The 24,070-nt window shown below is 45.4% G+C and overlaps 1 protein-coding gene across 1 annotated transcript in view; it reads right to left on the bottom strand.

Annotated features, from left to right (window-relative positions):
• The window catches only part of RAB37 (RAB37, member RAS oncogene family), a 56,122-nt gene extending 34,890 nt beyond the window's left edge, over positions 1 to 21,232 (bottom strand). The window contains exon 1 of the mRNA XM_053212495.1: positions 20,737 to 21,232. Coding sequence (XP_053068470.1) covers positions 20,737 to 20,802 — 66 coding nt within the window. The 5' untranslated portion in view covers positions 20,803 to 21,232. The remainder of the gene's footprint in view (positions 1 to 20,736) is intronic.
• Positions 21,233 to 24,070: the final 2,838 nt, after the last annotated feature.

The raw sequence follows: 24,070 nt of genomic DNA, 5'->3' as shown, positions 1-24,070 counted from the left end.
TGAACTTGGGCACTTCGGCTCCAGAGTCTGGAGTCGGGGCCACTATCCTGCACTGTGTCTAAGGAGGAGGGTGTGTGCGTGAGCCACTCACACAGGGACAGTTAGCGAGTATTTACAGGTGTCGGACTTCCAGTCTCTAATTAGAGTCCTGGCACCCTTCCCTCCAGACTATGTCCTGAATCCCAGCATGGCTCGTTGTCTCCGTGGTTACCAGCCCAGTCCAAGCAACCATCCAGTCCCCTGCCTGTCGTCCTTCTTTCCTTCTCAGCCCCAGAGTCCATTCTCCTCCCAGCAGTCAGAGGGATCTTTTAATTTTATTTATTTATTTTAAAATAGTGGTTGAGCTCATTTATTTAAAAAAAAAATTTAATGGTTATTTATTAAACTTTTTTTGATGTTTATTTATTTTTGAGAGACAGAGAAAGAGCACAAGCAGGGGAGGGGCAGAGAGGGAGGGAGACACGAAATCCAAAGCAGGCTCCAGGCTCTGGGCAGTCAGCACAGAGCCCAATGCGGGCTTGAACCCACGGATCAAGAGATTATGACCTGAGCCAAAGTCGATGTCTCACTGACTGAGCCACCCAGGCACTCCAATGCTTATTTATTTTTGAGAGAGAGTGTGAGCTGGGGAGGGGGAGAGAGAGACGGAAACGGAGGATCTGAATCAGACTCTGCACTGTCAGCACAGAGCCCGATGCGGGGCTCAAACTCATGAACCGTGAGATCATGACCTGAACCAAAGTTGAATGCTTAACTGACTGAGCCAGCCAGGTGCCCCAGAGGGATCTTTTTAAAGCACAGATGTGGTCACTCACTGCTTATTACCTTCTGGTGGCTTCTTCTGCAGCCCAGGAGGTCCAGGGGATACATGGGTCCCTGTCTGCCTCTATGACCCCAGCTCCAGCCACTGTCCTTCTGACAAGATGAAGCTTGCTGTTTTCTCAGGGCATTGACAATTGCTGTGTATCTTCTTTCTGGGATGTTCTTCCCACAGATGTGTGACTAGTTAGCTTCTTCTTTTTTTTAATGTTTATTTATGTTGAGAGAGAGAGAGAGAAAGAGCACACTCATGTGGGGCCGGTGGGGTGGGGGGAGAGGGGTAAAGAGAGAGAGATGGAGAGAGAGAGAATCCCAACCAGGCTCTGTGCTGGGTCTTGATCCCACGAGCCACGAGATCGTGACCTGAACCAAAATCAAGAGTTGGACGCTTAACCGAGTGAGCCACCAAGGCACCCCAGACTAGTTAGCTTCTTCTTTTTTTTAATGTTTATTTATGTTGAGAGAGAGGGAGAGAAAGAGCACACTCATGTGGGGCCGGTGGGGTGGGGGGAGAGGGGTAAAGAGAGAGAGATGGAGAGAGAGAGAATCCCAACCAGGCTCTGTGCTGGGTCTTGATCCCACGAGCCACGAGATCGTGACCTGAACCAAAATCAAGAGTTGGACGCTTAACCGAGTGAGCCACCAAGGCACCCCAGACTAGTTAGCTTCTTCTTTTTTTTAATGTTTATTTATGTTGAGAGAGAGGGAGAGAAAGAGCACACTCATGTGGGGCCGGTGGGGTGGGGGGAGAGGGGTAAAGAGAGAGAGATGGAGAGAGAGAGAATCCCAACCAGGCTCTGTGCTGGGTCTTGATCCCACGAGCCACGAGATCGTGACCTGAACCAAAATCAAGAGTTGGACGCTTAACCGAGTGAGCCACCAAGGCACCCCAGACTAGTTAGCTTCTTCTTTTTTTTAATGTTTATTTATGTTGAGAGAGAGGGAGAGAAAGAGCACACTCATGTGGGGCCGGTGGGGTGGGGGGAGAGGGGTAAAGAGAGAGAGATGGAGAGAGAGAGAATCCCAACCAGGCTCTGTGCTGGGTCTTGATCCCACGAGCCACGAGATCGTGACCTGAACCAAAATCAAGAGTTGGACGCTTAACCGAGTGAGCCACCAAGGCACCCCAGACTAGTTAGCTTCTTCTTTTTTTTAATGTTTATTTATGTTGAGAGAGAGGGAGAGAAAGAGCACACTCATGTGGGGCCGGTGGGGTGGGGGGAGAGGGGTAAAGAGAGAGAGATGGAGAGAGAGAGAATCCCAACCAGGCTCTGTGCTGGGTCTTGATCCCACGAGCCACGAGATCATGACCTGAACCAAAATCAAGAGTTGGACGCTTAACCGAGTGAGCCACCAAGGCACCCCAGACTAGTTAGCTTCTTCTTTTTTTTAATGTTTATTTATGTTGAGAGAGAGAGAGAGAGAAAGAGCACATTCATGTGGGGCCGGTGGGGTGGGGGGAGAGGGGTAAAGAGAGAGAGATGGAGAGAGAGAGAATCCCAACCAGGCTCTGTGCTGGGTCTTGATCCCACGAGCCACGAGATCGTGACCTGAACCAAAATCAAGAGTTGGACGCTTAACCGAGTGAGCCACCAAGGCACCCCAGACTAGTTAGCTTCTTCTTTTTTTTAATGTTTATTTATGTTGAGAGAGAGGGAGAGAAAGAGCACACTCATGTGGGGCCGGTGGGGTGGGGGGAGAGGGGTAAAGAGAGAGAGATGGAGAGAGAGAGAATCCCAACCAGGCTCTGTGCTGGGTCTTGATCCCACGAGCCACGAGATCGTGACCTGAACCAAAATCAAGAGTTGGACGCTTAACCGAGTGAGCCACCAAGGCACCCCAGACTAGTTAGCTTCTTCTTTTTTTTAATGTTTATTTATGTTGAGAGAGAGGGAGAGAAAGAGCACACTCATGTGGGGCCGGTGGGGTGGGGGGAGAGGGGTAAAGAGAGAGAGATGGAGAGAGAGAGAATCCCAACCAGGCTCTGTGCTGGGTCTTGATCCCACGAGCCACGAGATCGTGACCTGAACCAAAATCAAGAGTTGGACGCTTAACCGAGTGAGCCACCAAGGCACCCCAGACTAGTTAGCTTCTTCTTTTTTTTAATGTTTATTTATGTTGAGAGAGAGGGAGAGAAAGAGCACACTCATGTGGGGCCGGTGGGGTGGGGGGAGAGGGGTAAAGAGAGAGAGATGGAGAGAGAGAGAATCCCAACCAGGCTCTGTGCTGGGTCTTGATCCCACGAGCCACGAGATCGTGACCTGAACCAAAATCAAGAGTTGGACGCTTAACCGAGTGAGCCACCAAGGCACCCCAGACTAGTTAGCTTCTTCTTTTTTTTAATGTTTATTTATGTTGAGAGAGAGAGAGAGAGAAAGAGCACACTCATGTGGGGCCGGTGGGGTGGGGGGAGAGGGGTAAAGAGAGAGAGATGGAGAGAGAGAGAATCCCAACCAGGCTCTGTGCTGGGTCTTGATCCCACGAGCCACGAGATCGTGACCTGAACCAAAATCAAGAGTTGGACGCTTAACCGAGTGAGCCACCAAGGCACCCCAGACTAGTTAGCTTCTTTGTACCATCACATCTTAGCTCACATTGTCCCCTCCCAGAGCAGCCTTCTCTGACCACCCTAATGGCAGTAGTCCTGCCACCACCCTTAATATCTCCCCATTGCCCTGTTTTACCTCCTTCATAGTGGGTACTGCTTTATGAAATTCATTATTGGCACGTGGGTTTATTGTTTCTCCCTCTCAGCTAGGCTCTAGGCTGCCTGAAGGTGAGGGTTTTGTCTCATTTACTGCTGTATCCCCTGTGCGTAGCAGGTGTCCTACATGGCGGGTTCTTAAATGTTTTTATGTTGCCTTGAACGAATAAATAATGTGATGGTCCAGATGTGGGAACACAGGGCAAGCTTTCAGGAGCAGGGACGCAAGTATCTGTCATTCTAGGAAGGGCCACCTGGGCAGCCCAAGGAATTTCAGGATCAAACTCCCAGAATCATGAAGTGGAGAGATTTCTTTCATCCTCCTGAAGCCAGGGGAAAGAGGATTCCCTATGATTCCTCCTGACTGCAGGACAAAGGTCTATTACTTCACTTAGGTCTCTTTTGGTGGAGGCTGGGATGAAGCATCAGGGAGAGGAGTCACAGCTTGGGAAGAAGTGATGAGCTATGCCTGGGGTTACAGGCAGTTGCCCCCACAGGTACAGGGGCCATAGAAGTGTTTAGGGGCCGCTATTAATGACCTGGGGTTTACTGACTTCCCACAACCACAGACACCCCAGGCGGTGTGGGGGGAGGCAGACTTGGTGGATGCCCATCCCAGCATGTGTGGCTCTCTGCTCCTGTTCCCACTTCCTGAAAGATGATTGATTCCTTAGAACCTCAAGAGCTGTACCAGCCTGGAGAGATTTGCAGAGCCTGGACAAACTTAAATATTACTGGACTGGTCATTGAAGCTTGTTGGGTTAGTGAGACTGTTTTTGACCCAGCCTACTTTAATTAATTAATTAATTAATTCAGAGACAGTGCAAGTGGGGGAGGGGCAGAGAGAGAGAGGGAGACACAGAATCCAAAGCAGGCTCTAGGCTCTGAGTTGTCAGCACAGAGCCCAACGTGGGTCTCGAACTCATGAACTGCGAGATCATGACCTGAGGCAAAGTTGGACACTTAACCCACTAAGCCACCCAGGTGCCTCTGACCCAGCCAATATTGAGATTTACAGAGCAGGAAGTGCCTACGGAGGGATTTTTAAGTGGAAGAGCTCAAAGCAGAGCAAAACCAGAGTGAGTCGAAGTATAAGAATAACAGAGAGCCTTGGGCCAGTGCATTTTAAGCGATTGTGCATAACGTGGCTTTATTGCTGAGTTTTTAGGCGGTCAGCACCTCACAGAACTTATAAGTACATGGTTATTCTGGATAGTGAGGCACTCATCTTTTCTGGTAATCTATCACAGACACCAATTAGTGTGCTGACACTTCTGACACAAATCTAGAAACCCAGGGAAGTTTAGAATTCAGCTCAGTTTGATTTGGTTGGAGGAATCTGGTTGCTTCTGCCTTCATCTTGACGGTAGATATGGGCTGGAGATGGAAAGTTCTGGCAGCCTAGCTGAACTGAGGAAAGGTAAATCCACTTAGAAAGACAGATCCACTCTGATCACTTTTAATTGCCTTATTCAAGCTTCTGAAAAGGTGTCTGTCAGATATATTGCTGGAGATAATGTTTTAATCTGAAATTCCAGCCATCTGGGTTGGTGGCTGTCTGAAAAGGGACCTTCTCGTGTCCTGAGAGATGGGGTTGGCTAGCTCATGACATCTGGAAAAGCTGTCCTGTCCAATCTACATTCTGCAGCTGACTGGTGGTCCTCATGGGAAACATTCAGGTTCTTGGGGTTTGGGTCATGACTGCAGGGATCTGCCCTGCCTGCAGCCCAATTTGTTCAAGCTTGAGCTGACGTTTAGAGAGTGCTTGGGGGAAGTACTTGGACTGGTGGGGTGGGGAGGGGAAGCAAACACATGTAAGAGGTTTGAAAGGAAACTGTTTCATAATGTTTATAGATTGGTATCCTGGTATTGTCTCAGCCATATCCGGCTCCTCCTTAAAGAATTTGTTAAGGCAGATTTTGGGTGTCGGACTAGTGCCTTTACTGCAAGAGCAAGGAAGTTCAGATATAGTTCCTCTGGTTTGAGTGAGAGTGACATTTGCCATTTTTGCTGTATGGTTTCCAGGAAAGCACATTCTGTTAAGACAGATTCCAAGATATTTAACCACTCGGCTTTGACTGAGTGCCTAATTATTTATAGCATGTTCTAAAGTTGCTGGGGTTTCCCTCTTTTGGTTTTTGAATTATTAATGTTTAAAGATTCCACAAATTGTAGGGTTTGGACAACCTCCTTTTGAGAACTGTATGCATATTACTGGCTTTCAGGAGACGCAGCCTTTTTGAGAGTCTATTGAGAGAGAAAAATATACGGGGCTGGTAACTTTCAAAATACATGATTAGGGGAGGGTGCCTGGGGGGCTCTGTTGATTAAGCGTTCGACTTCTGCTCGGGTCATAATCTCACGGTTCGTGGGTTCGAGTCCCGCATCAGGCTTTGTGCTGACAGCTCAGAGCCTGGAGCCTGCTTTGGATTCTGTGTCTCCCTCTCTCTCTGCCCCTCCCCTGCTTGTGCTCTGTCTCTCTCTCTCAAAAATAAATAAACATTAAAAAAAACCCAAACCCCAAAATACATGATTAGGGTAAGTCTTGGATTGAAGTGACGCTGAAGCTTACCTTTGCATGACATCTTGAAAGTAGAGTTCATAGCCACTTAGCCTTGGAAAGGCCAGACTGCTGGAATAAGTTGATATCATGCACCAAGAATTTTTTTTTTTAGATTGGGAGGGACTATTATTGTGGTCAGCCTTTTATTTTACCAAGTAGGTACAGTCTTTTCCAATGTAAATGGAATTGGTAATTGATCGGATTGTTGAAACTGTTGGTTAAGTGAGGGAATTGTGAAGAAATATATGCTTCCTTTAAGGGACTTCTTTTCTACTCAAGATATCTAAATGTGTAGTAATTTACTAGTGTTCTGATGTAGACCTAAGCCTTTTCTTTGTTTACTTGCAGGTCTCTTGAAAGAAGGGTTCATTGCTGTTTCTGCACAATGTGTTTCTGCCCACATTGTAGTGTCCTGGAGCCCTTGTTCCAGTTTCTCGGACGTGGAGCAAGACATTGTAGACACTTATGAAGCAATCGGATTGAGAAACCTTTCTTTGTTTTTATGTTTTTCCTCCCAATATTTTATAATTCTCTCACTCATTCTGAATTTGGTGGCATTTTTTTTTAATGACATGTTTTTATTGAGTCTTTCCAAAGCATTCAATCTGTTTTTTTTTTTTTTTTTTTTAGAAATAGCTGGGTTTTTTTGTTTTGTGTTTTTGCTCACACTCATTTCACTGGTCAATATCTTTTCTGTTTACACTTATAGTTGATTAGTTTATACATGGATTAATTAGCTGGCATAATTATAACCAATGTGTATGATTGGCCATGAGATTGAAGGGTTTTGGCTAATCTAATCTACGGCTAACCTAATCTTTGGTTAAGAGAGGGTTTGGTGAAGAAAGTTTCTACTAAATTGTTATGATCCTAATTTCATAAAAGAATGGACATTTGAGCACCCCCAAGCCAGAATAGTAGGAAGGTTTCCCAAGAAAGGACAATTGATAGCTTTCTGCCAATACGATGTGTGTAATTGCCTACAAATTGACTGATACTTTGTCCAGGATGGTGCTCACATGTGGGCTAAGGGCTGGCAGACACTGATCTTATTCACATTGGACATGTTCTCTGGACATGAACTCTCTCTGCTGCATTCCAGGGGTTGTGGCCTAGGGTTCCCCCCAAACCCCTAGTAATCCTACTCATCTGGATGCTGACTAAGGTTGTTGTTTATGAGGGCCCCATGGCCCTCCATCAGTTGGGAAGAGGGCCCCTTGACTCAGTCCAATCCCGCCTACTCAGCACAACCCCTTTCCCAAAGCAGCCCACTGTGAACCACAAACTCACATGGCCCTGTCTTGAGGGCATGTGGTTCTTGCAACAAGAAAGGGTGATTGATGCTCACCTGCTGAAGGAATCACTGAGGACAAGTTCAGAATTAAGGAGGAGGTTAAGACTTTGTTCCTAAAGATCACGAATAGAGAAGAGACATTCTAAACCTTTGTGTCATAGAATATCTACTTCAGTAGAGAGGAGGTGTTTACTACAGGTTCCAGAATAAAAATTCCATCCTGGGGGGTTTCTCCCACATCCCTCTCCATCACCTTCCTGTCTTCTGTGATACAAAGCCAGATGTCCTCAATTCTGTTTTTTACTAGCTTATTGTTTCATTTTAAGTTATAAAGTATTTGATGAGTCTATATAATGTGTGTATGTGTTATAAAGGATAATGAAACAAACACCCATGTACCCGCCTTCCCCCACTACTGAAGAAATGGTCGCTCATTATTTGGCTTCTTTTTTTCCTTCCAAGGAAGGAAGCAAACATACCTTACCTTAGTCCTAAGCATTAGGTAGCTTAGGGGTCCCACACAGCCCTTGACCCACTCTCATTGCCTTATGTTAATTAGCAAGGTGGTCAGGTGAGTTGGTCTGCATTATGTAGTATTCTGTACTAAACTGACAAATTGATGCCAGTCTTCTTATTTTAACATTATTTTTCTCCCCCAATAAAACCAATGCCCAATTGTGCCTTTATGTTATTTAAGTATCTGGCAATTGGTTTGCCATTCTGACAGCAGCCACATAGAATTTCCTTCTGGCATTCCCACGTAGGATGCTGCCCTCTGTCAAGGGTAGTGAGGGTTTCTGTGACAAAGAGGCAAAAGGTCTCAACCGCTGGTCTCAGCCATGGTGCCCAGTGCCAGCCCACTGGTCACTGGAAAGAGTTGCAAAAGTTCAGATGATGACTTCATTTCAAAATTTCACACAGCCTTTGCAAGATTAATAATGAGCCAGAAAAGCAGAAGGACTAAACCCCAAAGACCTCGTGATCTCCCACCAACTCCTGGCAAGTCAAAGTAGAATGGGTGGAGAGGTAAAGTGTTTTATCTTAAAACACAGTGAGACCTGAGAACAGAAGAAGGAGAAACAGGAGGCAAAGTGAAGGAGAGGCTTCCCCGGAGTGGTGTTGGTGTAAGTCTAGGTTTGCTTTCCTGGGGTTGCTATCCTGCAGTTGGGTTTGGTGGAGGCAAATCCTTAGGAGGTAAAGTTGCTTGGCTCCTTTGCCCTTGAGACCCAGTTAATGGTTATTCACTGCAGTAGGCCTACTTTCCAATAGCATCTGGGCAGGTCTGGAGGCAGAGTCTTGAATCTGCATTGCGAATGAATGTCCCCCACTGGCATTGACTCTGCTTTAGTGTTTGTCCTGGGCCAGGCTGAAATTGTTACCAGGGCTGCACTAGGATGGCAGGAAGTCAGCTTCAGAAGGGGAAGCTACCAGTTCAAGCCTTCCTTTCCCTGAGAATCCCAGGGGTCCAGGGAGGGCCATGCCGGCATGCTAATGGGGAAGAATTCAAGGTCTGGGGTTAAACACCCTGGGGATGGGGTTCTGTCTTTTACTTGCTGAGTGGCCTTGGACAATCATGAAATGTCTCTCAGGGTCCAATGACTTCTCTGCCTAACAGAGTTTAACCAAAGTGCCACAGCCTATGTCCTGTGATTTCAAAGTAACAAAAGTAACCTTCTGGTTCCCACTGTGGGACCTTGGGTCCCCACCAATATCCCTCCAGCAGATCCCAGCTATCTCTGAGAAGTCTCACGGGGCTAGCACCCACATGACCCATAGAAGTCTCCTTCAAGGCTTTCTTACAGCAAAATGTTAGCATTTATTTATCTAAATGTTTATGTATTTATTTTGAGATAGAGAGAGAGCACGAGTGGGGAAGGGGAGAGACAGAGAGAGAGAGAGAGAGAGAGAGAGAGAGAGAGAGAATCCCAAGCAGGCTCCATGCTACCAGTGCAGAGCCCAGCATGGGGCTCAATCTCATGAAACACAAGATCATGACCTGAGCGGAAATCAAGAGCCAGATGCTTAACCAATTGAGCCACCCAGACGCCCCCCAAATGTTAGCATCTAGTAAATATGAATGGTGATACATGGGCATTTCCTTTTTGTTATGATATTCTCTGTACCTTTTGATAAGCTTCAACATTTCAGAATTAACAACAGATTTTCATGTGTTCATACAATGGAATACTATGTAAGCATTAAAACTAATGAGGGTGAAATGAACAATGCCCTGAACAACAGTGGGAGGGGGGGTGTTAGGAGTGCTGACTCCTGTGCAATTGAAAATCTGCATATAACTTTGACTCCCCCAAAGCTTAACTACTTAGTCTACTGTTGACTGGAAGCCTTACTGATAGCACAGCTGATTAACACTTATTTTGTATGTTATATGTATTACATACTGTATTCTTTCAATAAATAAGTCAGAGAAAAGAAAATGTTATTAAGAAAATCATAAGGAAGAGGGGTGCCTTGGTGGCTCAGTTGGTTAAGTGTCCGACTTTGGCTCTGGTCATGATCTCACGGTTCGTGAGTTCGAGTCCTGTGTTGGGCTCTGTGCTGACAGCTCAGAGCTGAAGCCCACTTCAGACTCTGTGTCTCCCTCTCTTTCTGCCCCTCCCCTACTCATGCTCTGCTCTCTCTGTCTCTTAAAAATTAATAAATGTTAAAACATTTTTTTTAAAAAAGGAAAATCATAAGGAAGAGAAATGCCATAGTGGACTATATGGTATTTATTGAAAAAAATCTGCATGTTAATGCACCTGTGCAGTTCAAACCTGTATTGTTCAAAGGTCAATCGTATATATATACTTTAGAGAACAATTCCATTTTAATATAAGGTACATGTTTTGAAACAGTGGCATCACAGATAATTTTTTCTTTGTTTTGCATTTCTCAAATTTTGTAATTAGACATGTGTTAATAATAATGGCTCTTGCAGTTAACCAATAGCCACCAATAGAAGTTAACTATCCAACCCAGTGCTCAAGTCACAAACACAAGCCTCATTTACTTCTTCCCCAGACCTATGTGGGGAAGCCACCTACCCCAAGGTTCCCAAGGCTGGAACCTTGCCTGTTCACTTTTGGGTGTTCTGATCTGCCTTCCACACCATGCTTCCTGCTGCCCGTTACCCTTGCAGATTGCTCTGGACCTGGGTACCACCATTCCTCGCCAGTGAATGTCACTGGTGACACAGTGACAGCATTTGGGGGAGTACTGATCACCCCTTTGCTATTCTGCCCAGAGCATGAGATAACCCTTCTCTGGCTCTTCATGGCTCATCAGAAACCAGTCATGGAGTGAGACCAAAAGAAGAGGATGCACCCAAGTCAATAGCTCAGAACTACTGCACAGACCAAGGTTCAGACCCTCCAGGGGTTCTTACTTGACAGCAGTAACAGTTACATAATCTGGGGTCCAGCACAAAATGAAAATACGGGACTCCTTGTACAAACATATTGAGATGATCTCAAGATAGTGATAGCAGGGTATTAAACTAATCACAGGGCCCTTCCAAATGTGGAGCCCCAAGTGACTGTCCAGGTGGCACACCCACAAAGCTGGCCTTGTTTGGAAGGCTTCCATATCACTTCTCAACTGCTTCCACGTGACCATAGACTACTCTTGCCTTACTCCCACTGGAAAAATTCAGGCGTCTTCACACCAACTGACCCTGGTCCCAAAACCAGGAGGAAGAACTTCCCCTCATTCTAACCTGAGGCTTGCTTCCTGTGTCCTCATCTGCTGTCCCTGCATCGACCTCCTCCTGGGGCGGTTGAAAGTTGGGTCATCTGTTTCCTCTACAGGACAGCCTACGCCCACTCATAGGGTGAGGTGTGGCTCCACAGTCCCAGTAAGCCAATTGGTTTATAGGGTGACATCAGTTCATTACCTAAGTTTGATTGTTAATAACCTAAGTCTGGGTATCCAGTCTTAAATGACACCATGTATGGGACACAGTCCAGTTTCATGGGGAGAGTGACAAGTTCAGCTCAGTTCTTTTTCAGTCACTTTTCATTAAAGATTTGAAAATATTGGGACCCAGCCTTCCCCAGGATTACCATGGAATCCTAAGTTGCTTTTTCATGACTAGTCTATAGCTAACACACCCCCATTTTCCTTGGAAACCACTCTCTTCCAGTCGTGGTCAATAGGCCTTGGATGGGACCGACTCCTCCATGTGACCCATTTCAGTCCAATGAGCATTAGATATAGGACTTCATTGGAAACTAGTAGCTGTGAGGATGTGACCTGCACCTGCTGACAGTCATGTGACCCCACAAGAAACCTACCTGTGAATAAAGCTAAGTTAGAGGGTAGAATGTTGATAGACAGAGACAGATGCCATTGTCTGAGTCCCTGGATCCAACTAAACAGCATCGCCAGGCTTCACACTTACACAAACCAATGAATTTTCTCTTCTTGTTTAAGGTGGTTTGACTTGGGTTTTGTCACTGTCCATCAAAATGATCCTGACCACAAGAGTTCTCTGTTTACAGACAACAATGAAACCTGGGTGGCTTATGCTCAGGGCTGTGGAAATCAGATGAGATAACTTATATGCAGGTGTTATGCAAACTGTAAAAGGCTATTTGAATGGAATGACCAAGGAAGTACAATTGGTGAGTGGCGTAGCCAGGACAAAACCTAGTTTTTTTTTTGATACCCCAAGACCCATTCTCTTCTTTAGCTAATGAGCTGCCTCCTGCTCTAAGCAAATCTGTGAGCAGGCAGGTGGTGAACAGGGCAGGGGGTGGACAGGGCAACTAGTGGGCCAGACAAGCAGGTGGTGGTCAGGGGCTACTCTGTGTGGCCTTCTTTGTGTTTGTGGTGCTGCACTATGATGTCTGGAAGAGACCCTGCTCCTCAGGTATGCGGGAGTGAGGGTCTCTGAGGGCATGACTGCAGAGCTTACCTGACCCCTTGCCTCTGTCTGTCCCAAGACTCCCTTCATGGACCAACCCATCATCCCCAGGGGTCGGTCAGAGCTCTGGCATTTTTGAGTTTGACTGGATGTTTATTGGCTCAGATGTTTAGGGAGGGGGTGCCAACTCTGCTGCCACTCATCTGACTCTGCCAAGCTTGGGCCATGGATCTTTACTGCAGGTACTTCTCAGAGGTACACTGGGGAACCCCTCCCTATCTTGGACATGGACTGGAAGAGATTCCTATCTTTGGGGCCCAGGGTCATTTTGGCCTTCAGCATTGGGAACCCCTCCTGGAGCTTTGAAATTTATAGCCCTTCAGATCAGCCCCTGAGCCGGGACTCAGTACTTGGTAGTCTGAGAGAGCTGCAAGCATTTGACCCAGGGGCCCACTTCCCACCACGCGAGAACAAGGGGTCCATGACCTTTAAAAAGTCTTCATAGACACTGAAGTCCATGTGTCATATTGGGCAAAGGTCAGATGGGGCCTGAATCATCTCTGTGCCAGCCCATTGACCCGCCCCGTCTGCCACACTCAGTTCCTTGGGGGTTGGGAATGGGCCCTGTTCCTGGCTGCTCAGGAACACATGATACCCAGCAGAAGTTTGTTGAATTCATTCTCAAGATTCTCAAAAGCGATGTCCGGTTTCAATGGGGGGCATGTGGGATGGGGCAGTGGTAGGCTATGGAGAAATGGCCCCAATCACTTTTTTCTTCTTTCATGGTCCTCTCCCTTGAAGCCCAAATCCCTAAGGTCCTGACAAGGGCACTGAGAAAGATGGAGGCAAAGATATAAGATGACAACTGTTGGTGTGTCTGATGGGGCCTCTGGAAGAGGGAGCATCCCTACCCCTTTGCCCCCAGTCAGGTCGAGTCCTGGGCATTCTCAAACTCAAAGGCAAGTAGTTCCTAAAGGAGTGCAGGGAACGAGGTCTGGAGAGAACAGCATGCCCCTTCCCCCCATACCAGGAATAAATATAGCCAGGGAGGCAGGGGTCAGGGTAGAGAGGACCTGAGGAAGAAGGGGCCACAGGAGTTGCACGTTCAAGCTGTGTGCATAGCGTCACCAGCCATCAAACCATATCAGCCTGATTTCATTAAACATCTGAACCCTCCAAGTCTCCTTTTTTTCTGGATTTCATGCTTAGCAAACAATCCCCTGAGATAATGTGGCTTGGCATCCAGAACAATACGTGAGTCTTGACGAGCCTGCCTGCAGAGATGGATCCCCTCTTGAGTGAGTGAGCAAAAGTGGGCTCTGATCCTACAGCGCTGGGGGCTACACACTGGACCGCTGCCAACACCCTAAATGAGGACACTCGGTGACCCCCTCAGCACAGCTCTTTGCCCTCTCCTGACCCTATCCCACTGCATGTCCAGCTGTCTAAGGTTTGAATCGGGGCTCTGCCACTTATTAGCTGGGTGACCTCAGGTAAGTTTCTTGTTGTCTTTCTGCCTTGTTTACTCTTATTTATTTATTTATTTATTTAATGTTTATTTTTTGAGAGAGTGCGTATGCACACGTGTAAGTGGGGGAGGGAGAGAGGGAGACACTGATTCCAAAGCAGGCTCCAGGCTCTGAGCTCTCAGCACAGAGCCCGACGCGGGGTTCGAACCCACAAACTGTGAGATCGTGACCTGAGCCGAAGTCGGACACTTAAGCGACTGAGCCACCCAGGCTCCCCATTGTTTTTTCATCTATAAAATGGGATTAAAATAAGGGGTGCCTGGGTGGCTCAGTCGGTTGAGCGTCCGACTTCGGCTCAGGTCACAATCAGGTTCCTGGGTTTGAGCCCTGCATTGGTCTCTGTGCTGACAGCTCAGAACCTGGAGTCTGCTTTGGATTCTGTGTCTCCTTCTTTCTCTGCCCCTCCGTTGCCTGTGCTCTGTCTTACTCTATCTCTCAAAAATAAATAAATTTAAAAATAAATTTAAGATGAGATTAAAATGGGGTTGCTGTAGGATTGAATGATGTAAGGTCCTTAGAACAGTGCCTGGCACATTGCTTTATAAAGGGTCTGCTGTTATTATTTAAATTTCTATAATTCCTACCAACTGTGACCTTGAGCAGTGACTTTTTTTTTCTGTTTCACCTCCATTTCCCTATTTATAATATGGAATTAATAATAACCCTTACTGGAAAAAGCATGTGGTAAGTATTAAGTCTCACAGCATATGTTAAAGTATTTTGTAAACTATAAAATGCTCCACAGATGAATCATGCGTTAATTTTTATCATTTATGATTAACAATTATTAGTCTCACTGGGTCCCTCCAGATGATAGTGCAGAGATGATTTTGTACTTCTCTGTTCCCAACCTAATGACACATGACAAGGGGAGCAGGAGAAGGGAGAAGAATCTCAGGGAAGACTGTCCCCTACAGAGGATGAGGCTCCTGATGGGCTGGAGGGGGGCTCTGCCTCATCTGGGCTGAGTCTTTACCAGCAATGCCATTTTTTCCGAGGGTTGAGGGCTTCTCAGTGTGAAGCTGGGAGGGGCTGGAAGAAGCAGGGTGCTACGTTCCTGACAGTCCCCTGGAGGTTTGCTCTGATACATGGCAGATCTGCTTTATAGTAAGCAGACTTTCTGGGAGTGGTGTGGATGCAAAATTCAAATAGCAAGGGAGGAGGAGGGAGGCAGGAGGAGGAAGGGGAGAGGAAAGGTTTGCTTTGCCTTTAAAAGGCCCTTAACAACAAAAGAGGAGGAGGGATAGAGACCAAGAACACATTATCACTGGCCCTGCCTATACCTTGTGAAAGGAGGGGTGTGTGTGTGTGTGTGTGTGTGTGTGTGTGTGTGTGTGTGTTGGTGGCAGCCAGGGGCAGAGGACTAGTTGTTCAAGACCCTTAAAAGTATGCCATTTGCAGGGGCGCCTGGGTGGCTGTCGGTTGAGCATCCGACTTCCGCTCCCACATCTCGCAGCTTGTGGGTTCGAGCCCTGAGTCAGGCTCTGTGGTGACAGCTCAGAGCCTGGAGCCTTCTTTGGATTTTCTGTCTCCCTCTCTCTCTGCCCACGTTCCTCTCTCTCAAAAATAAATAAACATTAAAAAAGTATCCCATTTTCAGAAACACAAAGCATTCAATAGCACCCTCATGTGGATGGATCAAAACTGTCTGCCACTAAGCAGAAATACAAATAAGGAGGGAGGGAGCAGACTTTGGCATCAGGGTCAGTGAGATAGGAATCACCCGTTAGGGGATTCTTGAGTTCTGCCTGTTTAAATGATTATTTTCATAGGACCTTGTTACCTCGAGGAGCAGGGTGAGGTCTGGGGAGGTTTTGACTGGTACAGTTAGTTAAGGGTTAAGATTTCCAGATCTGTTGTTGGCTGTTGGCTTGGAGCTCTCACTTGGCCCCAGAAAACCTCCTCTGGTTGGCCGGTGGGAGGCTGGTCCAGGGCCACTGCGGACTGGAGAAGCACATTACTTGAATGCTGTGCAAGTTGGCAAAGGAGCCATGGGCTCCATTCTCACTTGCCGTCTCCAGGGACTGCTTCTCTTGCCTGAGAACGGGAGGCCAGAAGCAAGGAGCACACTGGGATTCTTTTAGAGCCACTTCAGATTTCCTGTTTAACAGTTTCCCAGCCTGGTGCTCACCTCTGGCTGTTTACTTCCAGCAAATCTGGGTTTCCTGCCCACAAAATGAAGGAAGTCAAAGCCACTCCCCAGAACAGCTTCTAGGAAAAAAATCTTAGTGGACCAACACTGGTGAGTCCTAGATATTTTCTCACAAAAGACACCAGGAAGCCCAAATTAGAGGGAGGAGTACTTGGGGAGGGAGGCCTGAAGAGTTTGGAAAATAGCTTTGAGATATTGGACTGAGTCACCATCATTTCCTGCTGAGGTTGTCCAAGAGAACCAGCCAGCACCACTCCCCAAGCCAGCTGCCTGCTCTGGGATCTGGGCAGGACAGACAAATTGGTCAAGGGAGTCTCAGACCCGCCAGAGATCCTCAGTGACGTAACACACACTTCATTTATTTATCTGAAAGCGGCCAGAGCCACCAAGAGAGGAAAACAGGCAAATGGAAACATTCTAACAGGGAACAGTTAACTTTTACTGGCTGGTTTGTTTGTTCCTGAGCTGAGGATGGAAATCGGGCAGGGCTGGAGCTAGTGCTCTGGCTTTGGTTTTACTTTTTTTTTTTTTTTTTTTAAAGAACCCCTCCCCCTCCCACCATCGACACTACCTCATTGAGGTACAATGGACTCATTTTGAAAGTAAAATCTCCTCACCTATGGGTACAGGTTTTCCTGTGGAATCAGATTCTTTTACCATAAACATTGTTTAAGTGAAAAAAAAAAAAAAGAGAAGGATAAGGATAAAGGGTGTGGAAATCACAGGATGAACAGTAGACAAGAAATGTGAAGGAAAAGTACAAGTGAGGAGGGGAGTACTGGAGATGACCTCTTGGCTTTCTCACTCAGCTAGAAGTGTTAGAGCAGAGTCAGAGGGAATGGAAATCCCTTGTAAGACACAGACGTTTTGTCCTTATTTCCCTGATAGTTCCATTTTTTTCCAACAAGGACTAAGTCCTGGATGAATGGATGGACAGTCACATCTTTCTTCCCCCTTGGTCAATGGTCTTTCTGAGATGCTACAGAGGAGAGTGACTTTGGCTTAGCAATTATTTGCCCCTCCTGGAACAAGGTTAGCATGTGGTTGTACATCAGAGTGCTGGTGGTGGCGAATTAGGAAGTGAGTCTCTTTGTCCTGATTCACTAGCATCTGGGGCAAAGCTCTGTGCTTCATTTTCCTAGAGTTCATGTTAAGGCCCTGGCACAGCAAGAATGCAATCCGTGGGCTGTTCCTGAGTTTCCAAGCCTCACCATTGCTCTCAACCGCTCTCAAGACTATACTGGTAGCAAGAGAGGGCTAGGAGGTCTCTCAGTGAAAGAGAGGCAAGGTTGTTCACATGTTTTAAATTATTTAGTTGCATCAAATATTCAGATTTGTGAGAATAATAGCAACTCTATTTAAAAACTCCAAGCATGTGATGGATGAACTCAATGTTTCCAAGCAGTTCCCAGCTTCCAGCCCACACTCCAGGAATATTCTAAGAGTTACTCAGGCTCATCTGGGTCACCCTCTAACTCTTGGGACTAGCTAAAGTGCAGGTACCATCCAAGGCTGATGATATTTGGCATATGTTTTCCATATAAGTGAATTTTAATGAGAGGTTTTATTGTGCCCCATGCTTCACCTCCCAGAGAAAGGAAATATTCAACCTAGAAAATCAGGGTTGGGATGTTCACATGGAAGCCTCGATGAGTGAGTGAGGTGGGTGTGTGAGCTTAATCCCATGGGACTGTGCCCATGAAGAATGTGTGTGTGTGTGTGTGTGTCTGTGTGTGTTTCTGTTTATAGAACTGCCGTTCTTCTTACAAAGATTCATTATTTTAGGTGACACTCCATGTGACACCTACTGAAGTTGCTCTGGAGCCCGAGATATGTACCCTAAAAACAACCACCATGCCAGAGAAATACATATTTACATCTACATATTTACATTATATTATCTAACATCTTCCTTCAAAAGACAATAAGCCAGGTATTATTATTCCCATTTTATAGATAAGAAAAGTGAGGCTCACAGATGTCATTCAAAGTCATATCAAGGTCTGTTTGATTTCAAGCCTGGGGTTTCTATCCACCATACAGCAATGTGTCTTCTCTAGCAAGTTTTAAAAACTATCCTACATAAAATCTGGAAGTCCTGTCAAAACATTAAATGATACTTTCCCCTCTGTAAAGGTAACTTCTGGGGAGGCAAAGGGACAGTATGTGGAAAGGTGTGTGTGTGGGATTCCTGGGAAGCTGGCAAGGTTCTGTCTTTTAATCTTGGTAGTGGTTGCACAGAGGTGCTCACTTTGTGATAATGCATCAGGATGTACACATATGATTTGAGGTTTTCTTGTGTTTGTTATACTTCAATAAAAACTTGATCTTAAAAATCATTCTTTCTGGCCACTAATGTTGGAGGGGAACTCTGCTTCCCATGGCCAATATGTTCTAATGAATCAACAAGAATTTCTTGGACTCTATTATATAGCAAACCTAAGCATAATACAAGTATGTTTATTCCCTGCCCTTTTACATAAAGGTTCTTAGGTGGATCACATTAAAAAATCATTCACAATAATAAAATCACATTAGGAGGAGGTGATCAGCATTATATGAAAAGGAAACTTTCTATACATACATTACTCTGTCGGTTACCGGAAGGTTTGAGTGCAGCATCTGCTGTCAAGATGCTCACAATCAAGCTGAAGAAACCAAGCATTCACAAGTACTAAGTAGACATTTGTCTTCAAATATATTGGAAGTTGTCAGAACAGACTCTCTCCCAATTCGGTGGTAAATAAACCCAAAGGAAGTGAAGTTCTTGTGGGCTACATCCTATATTTCATATGTGGGTAATTGAGGTGGAAAAAGTCACACTAATCAATAATTTGACAACTTTGACTTCCAAATCTTAAAGCACCAACATGAGTATTTACATCTTTATAAGATGTTTTAAACTTGGAGAGACTCATATATCTAATTACCAGGATGCTACTGTAATTGATTTGTAATTATATGCCTTTGCTTGAACGCACATTCTACTGAGGCTAGATTCACAACCTCAAAGAATTACATCTTACTCTAGTTTACTTCAGATTGTAACTGTTTTAAAACTTCCTGGCTGGGGTAGTTGTTATACATTTCTCTCTTTCTCTATACGTTTAGGGGTTCAGGGATCTGGAGGGAGAAGTCACGTGGACTATTTAAATTTACAGATGCACTTCTGTTAGTTGATTTTCCTTCACTTGTGTCAGAAATAGCCAGTGTGGGGGCACCTGGGTGGCTCAGTTGGTTAAGTGTCTGACTTTCACTCAGGTCATGATTTTGTGGTTTGTGAGTTCGAGCACTGTATCAGGCTCTGCGCTGATAGCTCAGAGCCTGGAGCCTGCTTCAGATTCTGTCTCTCTCTCTCTCTCTTTCTGCCCCTCCCTTGCTCACACTCTGTCTCTTTCTCTCAAGAATAAATAAACATGAAAAAAAGTAAATAGCCAGTGTGATGCAGGCCCATTCGTCTGAAACTTTAGTGTGCATATTTATTTCCTAAGGATTGTTTTAAAATACAAATTCAAATAGTAGGTCTTGGGTGGGGCCTGAGATTTCCCATTTTTAACAAGCTCCCAAGTAAGGCCAGTGCTGCTGGCCTGTGGACCACACTTGTACAGAGAAAAAGGTATTAGACTTGGAGTCATGGCTCCTGGCTTTTAGTACAAGCTCTGCCATTTACCACCTTATTTTCTTGCACAAGTCACTTTATCTCTCCGGACTTTAGTTTCTTCAAATGTAAACTGTGTAACAGGGGAGTAGAGTGGATTGGATTATTTCAGAGCTTGCATTCATGGAATTTTTATTATTTGTTTATTTAAAATTTATTTATTCACTTAAATAATCTCTACACACAATGTAGGGCTCAAACTCATGACCTTGAGATCAAGAGTCACATGCTCTCTTGACTGAGCCAGCCAGTGCCCCACATTCATGAAATTTTTAAAGTGATATTTTGATTTAAATAATCTCCGAGTGTAGGGCCTATAACCTCCGAGTATAGGACATTAGTCAGGGGACTAAGAGATAAATTGGTATTAGCAAAGTAGGAAATATAAGGGCTCAGTGAGGAAGGCAGAGAAAAGGATGAGGCAATAATGACTTCTTGTGGCAAATATAGGTTCTGATTCTTTCGAGGTGATGGATTTTGGATTAAAAGACTTGCCTAGAGAGAGGCTGCTACGTTTCCCCAGCGATCACTCTGAGAGGAAACCTACATTATTGGGGATTGAGTTGCATAAGAAATTTGAATGAGGGAGGCAAGGGATGAGTTACAGCTTTGAAACAAGCAAATGCTTTCCGGTGGGCTAAGAGCAAGTTGTGGCCGGAGGGCAGCTTTCTGGAGCCAGGAGGGAGTCTAATTCCTGCTGTAGATCATTTCTATGTGTGATTTCACCCAAGTTGGCCAGGAATTCAGGTCTGTGACCACAACTCCCAGACATAACAGGGCCGGAGCTTGTGAAGGAAGGGTGAGAGGACAAACAGCCAACCAGAAGGGTCACGGACGGGCAAGGGTGCTCAGGGTACACAGGAGTTCAAATGGATCTGAGGCAGGAGGAAGTGAGTGAGAAAGGGACACAGGTGACTTAAATAAATGAACAGAGATCCTGACAATCTGAGGCGTCGGCCCCTCCCCCAGTGTTTACGCAAGCCTGTTTTGAGTAGCAAACAGGATCCAACAGAAGGGGCTCCCAGGCTCACAGATATGGACTGGTTTCTCTTTAAGTCCCAAAGCCAAGTCAGGGGAGTGGAGAGAACTCTTGCTGATGGCGCCCTCTCCCAGCGTTGGGATGGGGGCAGGGAACTGCCGGAGATCTTACCTTATGAAGGACGTGCTCATTGAAGCTAGCTCCCCACTGGTAGGAGTCCAGTCTCTGCTGGTCCATGCCCGGCGTGGAGCCCACTGCTTCTCGCCTTCCAGCGCTCTGCGTCAGCGCTCCCAAAAGCTCGGTCCGGGCTCCGCTGGGTGCGGCAAGCTCGGGTCTAGCCCCGCGGGCCCAGCCGCATCCGGGTTCAGCACTGGACAGCTCTCACAGAGGTTGCGGCGCTTTACCGGGGACGCGGTGGGGGGTGGGCAGGCAGGCGGCGGTTCCCCTTCGCAACCGCGGCGTTTCAGCACCAAGAACAGCGATACCGTCTCCCCGCGCCCGGGACCGGAGTTCTGAGATCCCGTCCGCCCAGAATCCCCCGTCTTGTGACTCCAGGGTGCTGGCAGAGATACAAGATTTCAGTCTAGCTGGTGGTCCGTGTGTATCTGGTTCAGCTACCGGACTTCGGAGGCTCAGCGTCTGCTGCGTTCCCAGGGCATTGCGGTCCCAGGAGCTCACTCTTCCTGATTCTCAGTGAGCGAGCACCCCCGTCATACCACGCAGCTCAGCTCTCCTCCCGTGTTTGCAGGGGCGAAGTCCTGCGGTGCTGGCGCAGGTTCTGTTTTGGTTCCGGACAGCTCCCTCCAGTATGTATTGAGGTTCATAGATGATGGGCCATGAGAGTCCTTGAAGTCCTGAATTATTTTGCAAAATTCTGCTTACCCGCATTTTCCCAGGGAGAGGGTCCAGAGCTTTAATTACACTCTCTAGCGTGCACTTGACCCACAAAAGGTAGGAACAGTTGGCTCAGGAAAGGCAGACTGGTGGCTTAATTAAGAGTACAGGCTCCAGAGTTCAAATCTGGGCTCTGAAAATTGTTAGTTGTATAACCTTGAGCAAGTTACTTAACCTTCCCTAAGTGTTCACAAAATAGAGATAATAATAGTACCTACTCTCTGGTGGTATTCTGAGGATTTAGTAAGTTAATTCATGTAAATAGCCTTAAATGGTGCCTGACATATATTAAAAACATAAAGAATGTTAACTATTATGCTCTGTGAGCAGGGAGATGAGAAGCTCTGGTTACCTCATGTAAACACCAGGGGAGGCCTTCTGGTGTTGGGACCTTCCATTCGCAGTTACATCACTATCTGGAAGAGGAGAGCATAGGACTGGGCACCCTGGGAATTGGGGGCTGAGATTTTGGCTCTGGGGGTTGTCCTCCTATGATGACCCTGGTGTTCATCAGGTGGCTATCACTAGGCACAAATCCTATTACCACTGGCCATTGGTCAACATGGAGGGAAAGGGCCAGGCCTAACGTTAAAAGGGTGTGTTTTACTCCTGGATTTCAGCTTCTTTTTGGCTAATGGCCAAAATGTACCTGAGAATGTACACGAGAATTTTTCTTTTTTTTAAACCATAAATCAAATTTCATTTATAAAGTGTTATTATTACTGAAGTCTGTAGATACTCAATGAGTAATGATTAAATGAATAAAGGCAGGGAACTGGTGTGTTTGTATGTATGAGATTCTCATTAGGCCTACTATTGGGGTTCTTAGACTGAGGTGAATAGATAGACTTTAGGGAATTGTGAACCTTTGAAAACATTGTCAGAAGTTTTACTTATATGCATTTTTTTCTGGGGAGAAGTCCCATAGATTTCATTATGTTCCCTAAGTTGTCTATTCAAAAACTTAAGGACTAATAGCTTGGAGAAGATCTCATCACAACTTTCTCTTGGGCTTCCTCACCATCCATGACTGTCATAGATAAGAAGGTTCCAGAAGCCAATGGTAGCTTTCCCTTGAGCCTCACATTCCTGGGAAATTTTACCCTTCTCAGGGCCTGCTTCTTAGCTCTGAGGATTCAGAAACACGATTTCATCTGTTTTCTCAAAGGTTATTAATAGCACATATTATAGAGGATCCAAAATGATCTGGAGTTGATGACAGAAGACTTCCCTGAGAAATGATATTTAAGCTGATATCTGAAGAAAGAGTGAGCATCAGTCAAATGAAGGGAGTGATAGTGTGACTCTAGGAAGAGAGATCAGCATGTACAAAAAAGGAGCTGAAAAAAGACTAGCCTGACTGGAGCTACAGAGGTTGAGGAGAAGGATGATGGGATAAATGTCTAGAGAGGTAGGTAAGGACAAGATCATGTGGGCTATGTTAAGGGTTTTGGACTCTATTTTAAGAGCAATATGAAGCCATTGAAGAACTTTAAGTAGGGGAGTGACATGGTCAGACTTGGAATTTAAAGATACTAGTCTGGTTGCTGTGTGGGCTAAGAGCCAAGAATAAATTTGCTCATTTTTTCTTATTGATTTATAAAACTCTCTTTATATATTAAGGACATTAATCTCTTCTGTCATAAATATTTTATTATTTTCTACAGATTTTTTTCAATTATTAGCTTTATGCTTTTGTCATACTATATTAAAGTTTTTAATTTTTAAGTTTTGAGTGAACAATGCTTAGGCATTAGCCAGGCAGAGGATAACAGAAAGCATATTGTTGAGCAAATAATAACAGTAAAGGAAAATAATCACTATATTTTACACTTGAAACTAATATAACACTGTATGTTAACTGTACTAGAATAAAATAAAAAACTAAAAAAAAGTGAAGAAAAATAGATATTCTTTAAGGAATGTGTCCATTAAAATGTAATAGGAAAAAGATCAATTTTCTTCATTCTAGGGCTATTTATGTTCAAATAACTAATACTGTTTAAATTTTTTTAACGTTTATTTATTTCTGAGAGACAGAGACAGCATGAGTGGGGGAGGAGCAGAGAGAGAGAGGGAGACACAGAATCTGAAGCAGGCTCCAGGCTCTTAGCTGTCAGCACAGAGCCCGACACGGGGCTCGAACTCACAAACCATGAGATCATGACCTGAGCCAAAGTCGGACGCTTAACTGACTGAGCCACCCAGGCGTCCCTGAAATAACTACTACTACTACTAATTTAAAATGACATACCTTGTGTGATTTCTATTCTTTTAAATTTGCTAAGGTGTGTTTTATGATCTATCTTGGGGAATGTTTCAGGTGAACTTGAGAAGAATGTGTATTTTGTTGTTGGATGGAGTATAACAATCAGATCAAGTTGATTGATAGTGCTCTTCAAGTCAACTATATCTTTATTGATTTTGGGCATGCTAGATGTATCAGTTAGTGACAGAGGGTTTTGAAGTCTCCAACCATAATTGTGGATTCATCTTTTTCTCTGTTTTGTTCTGTTTTTGCTTTGTGTATTTTGACACCGTTTTTTAGATGCAAACACATTTTTTTTGAGAATTGACTCCTTTTCATTGTGTAGTGCCCCCTTTATTAGTG

The sequence above is a fragment of the Acinonyx jubatus genome, chromosome E1, assembly GCF_027475565.1.
Source record: "Acinonyx jubatus isolate Ajub_Pintada_27869175 chromosome E1, VMU_Ajub_asm_v1.0, whole genome shotgun sequence".
Classification (NCBI taxonomy): domain Eukaryota; kingdom Metazoa; phylum Chordata; class Mammalia; order Carnivora; family Felidae; genus Acinonyx; species Acinonyx jubatus.
The sequence above is the reverse complement of the archived record's forward strand: the minus strand, read 5'-3'. Positions and strand labels throughout refer to the sequence as shown.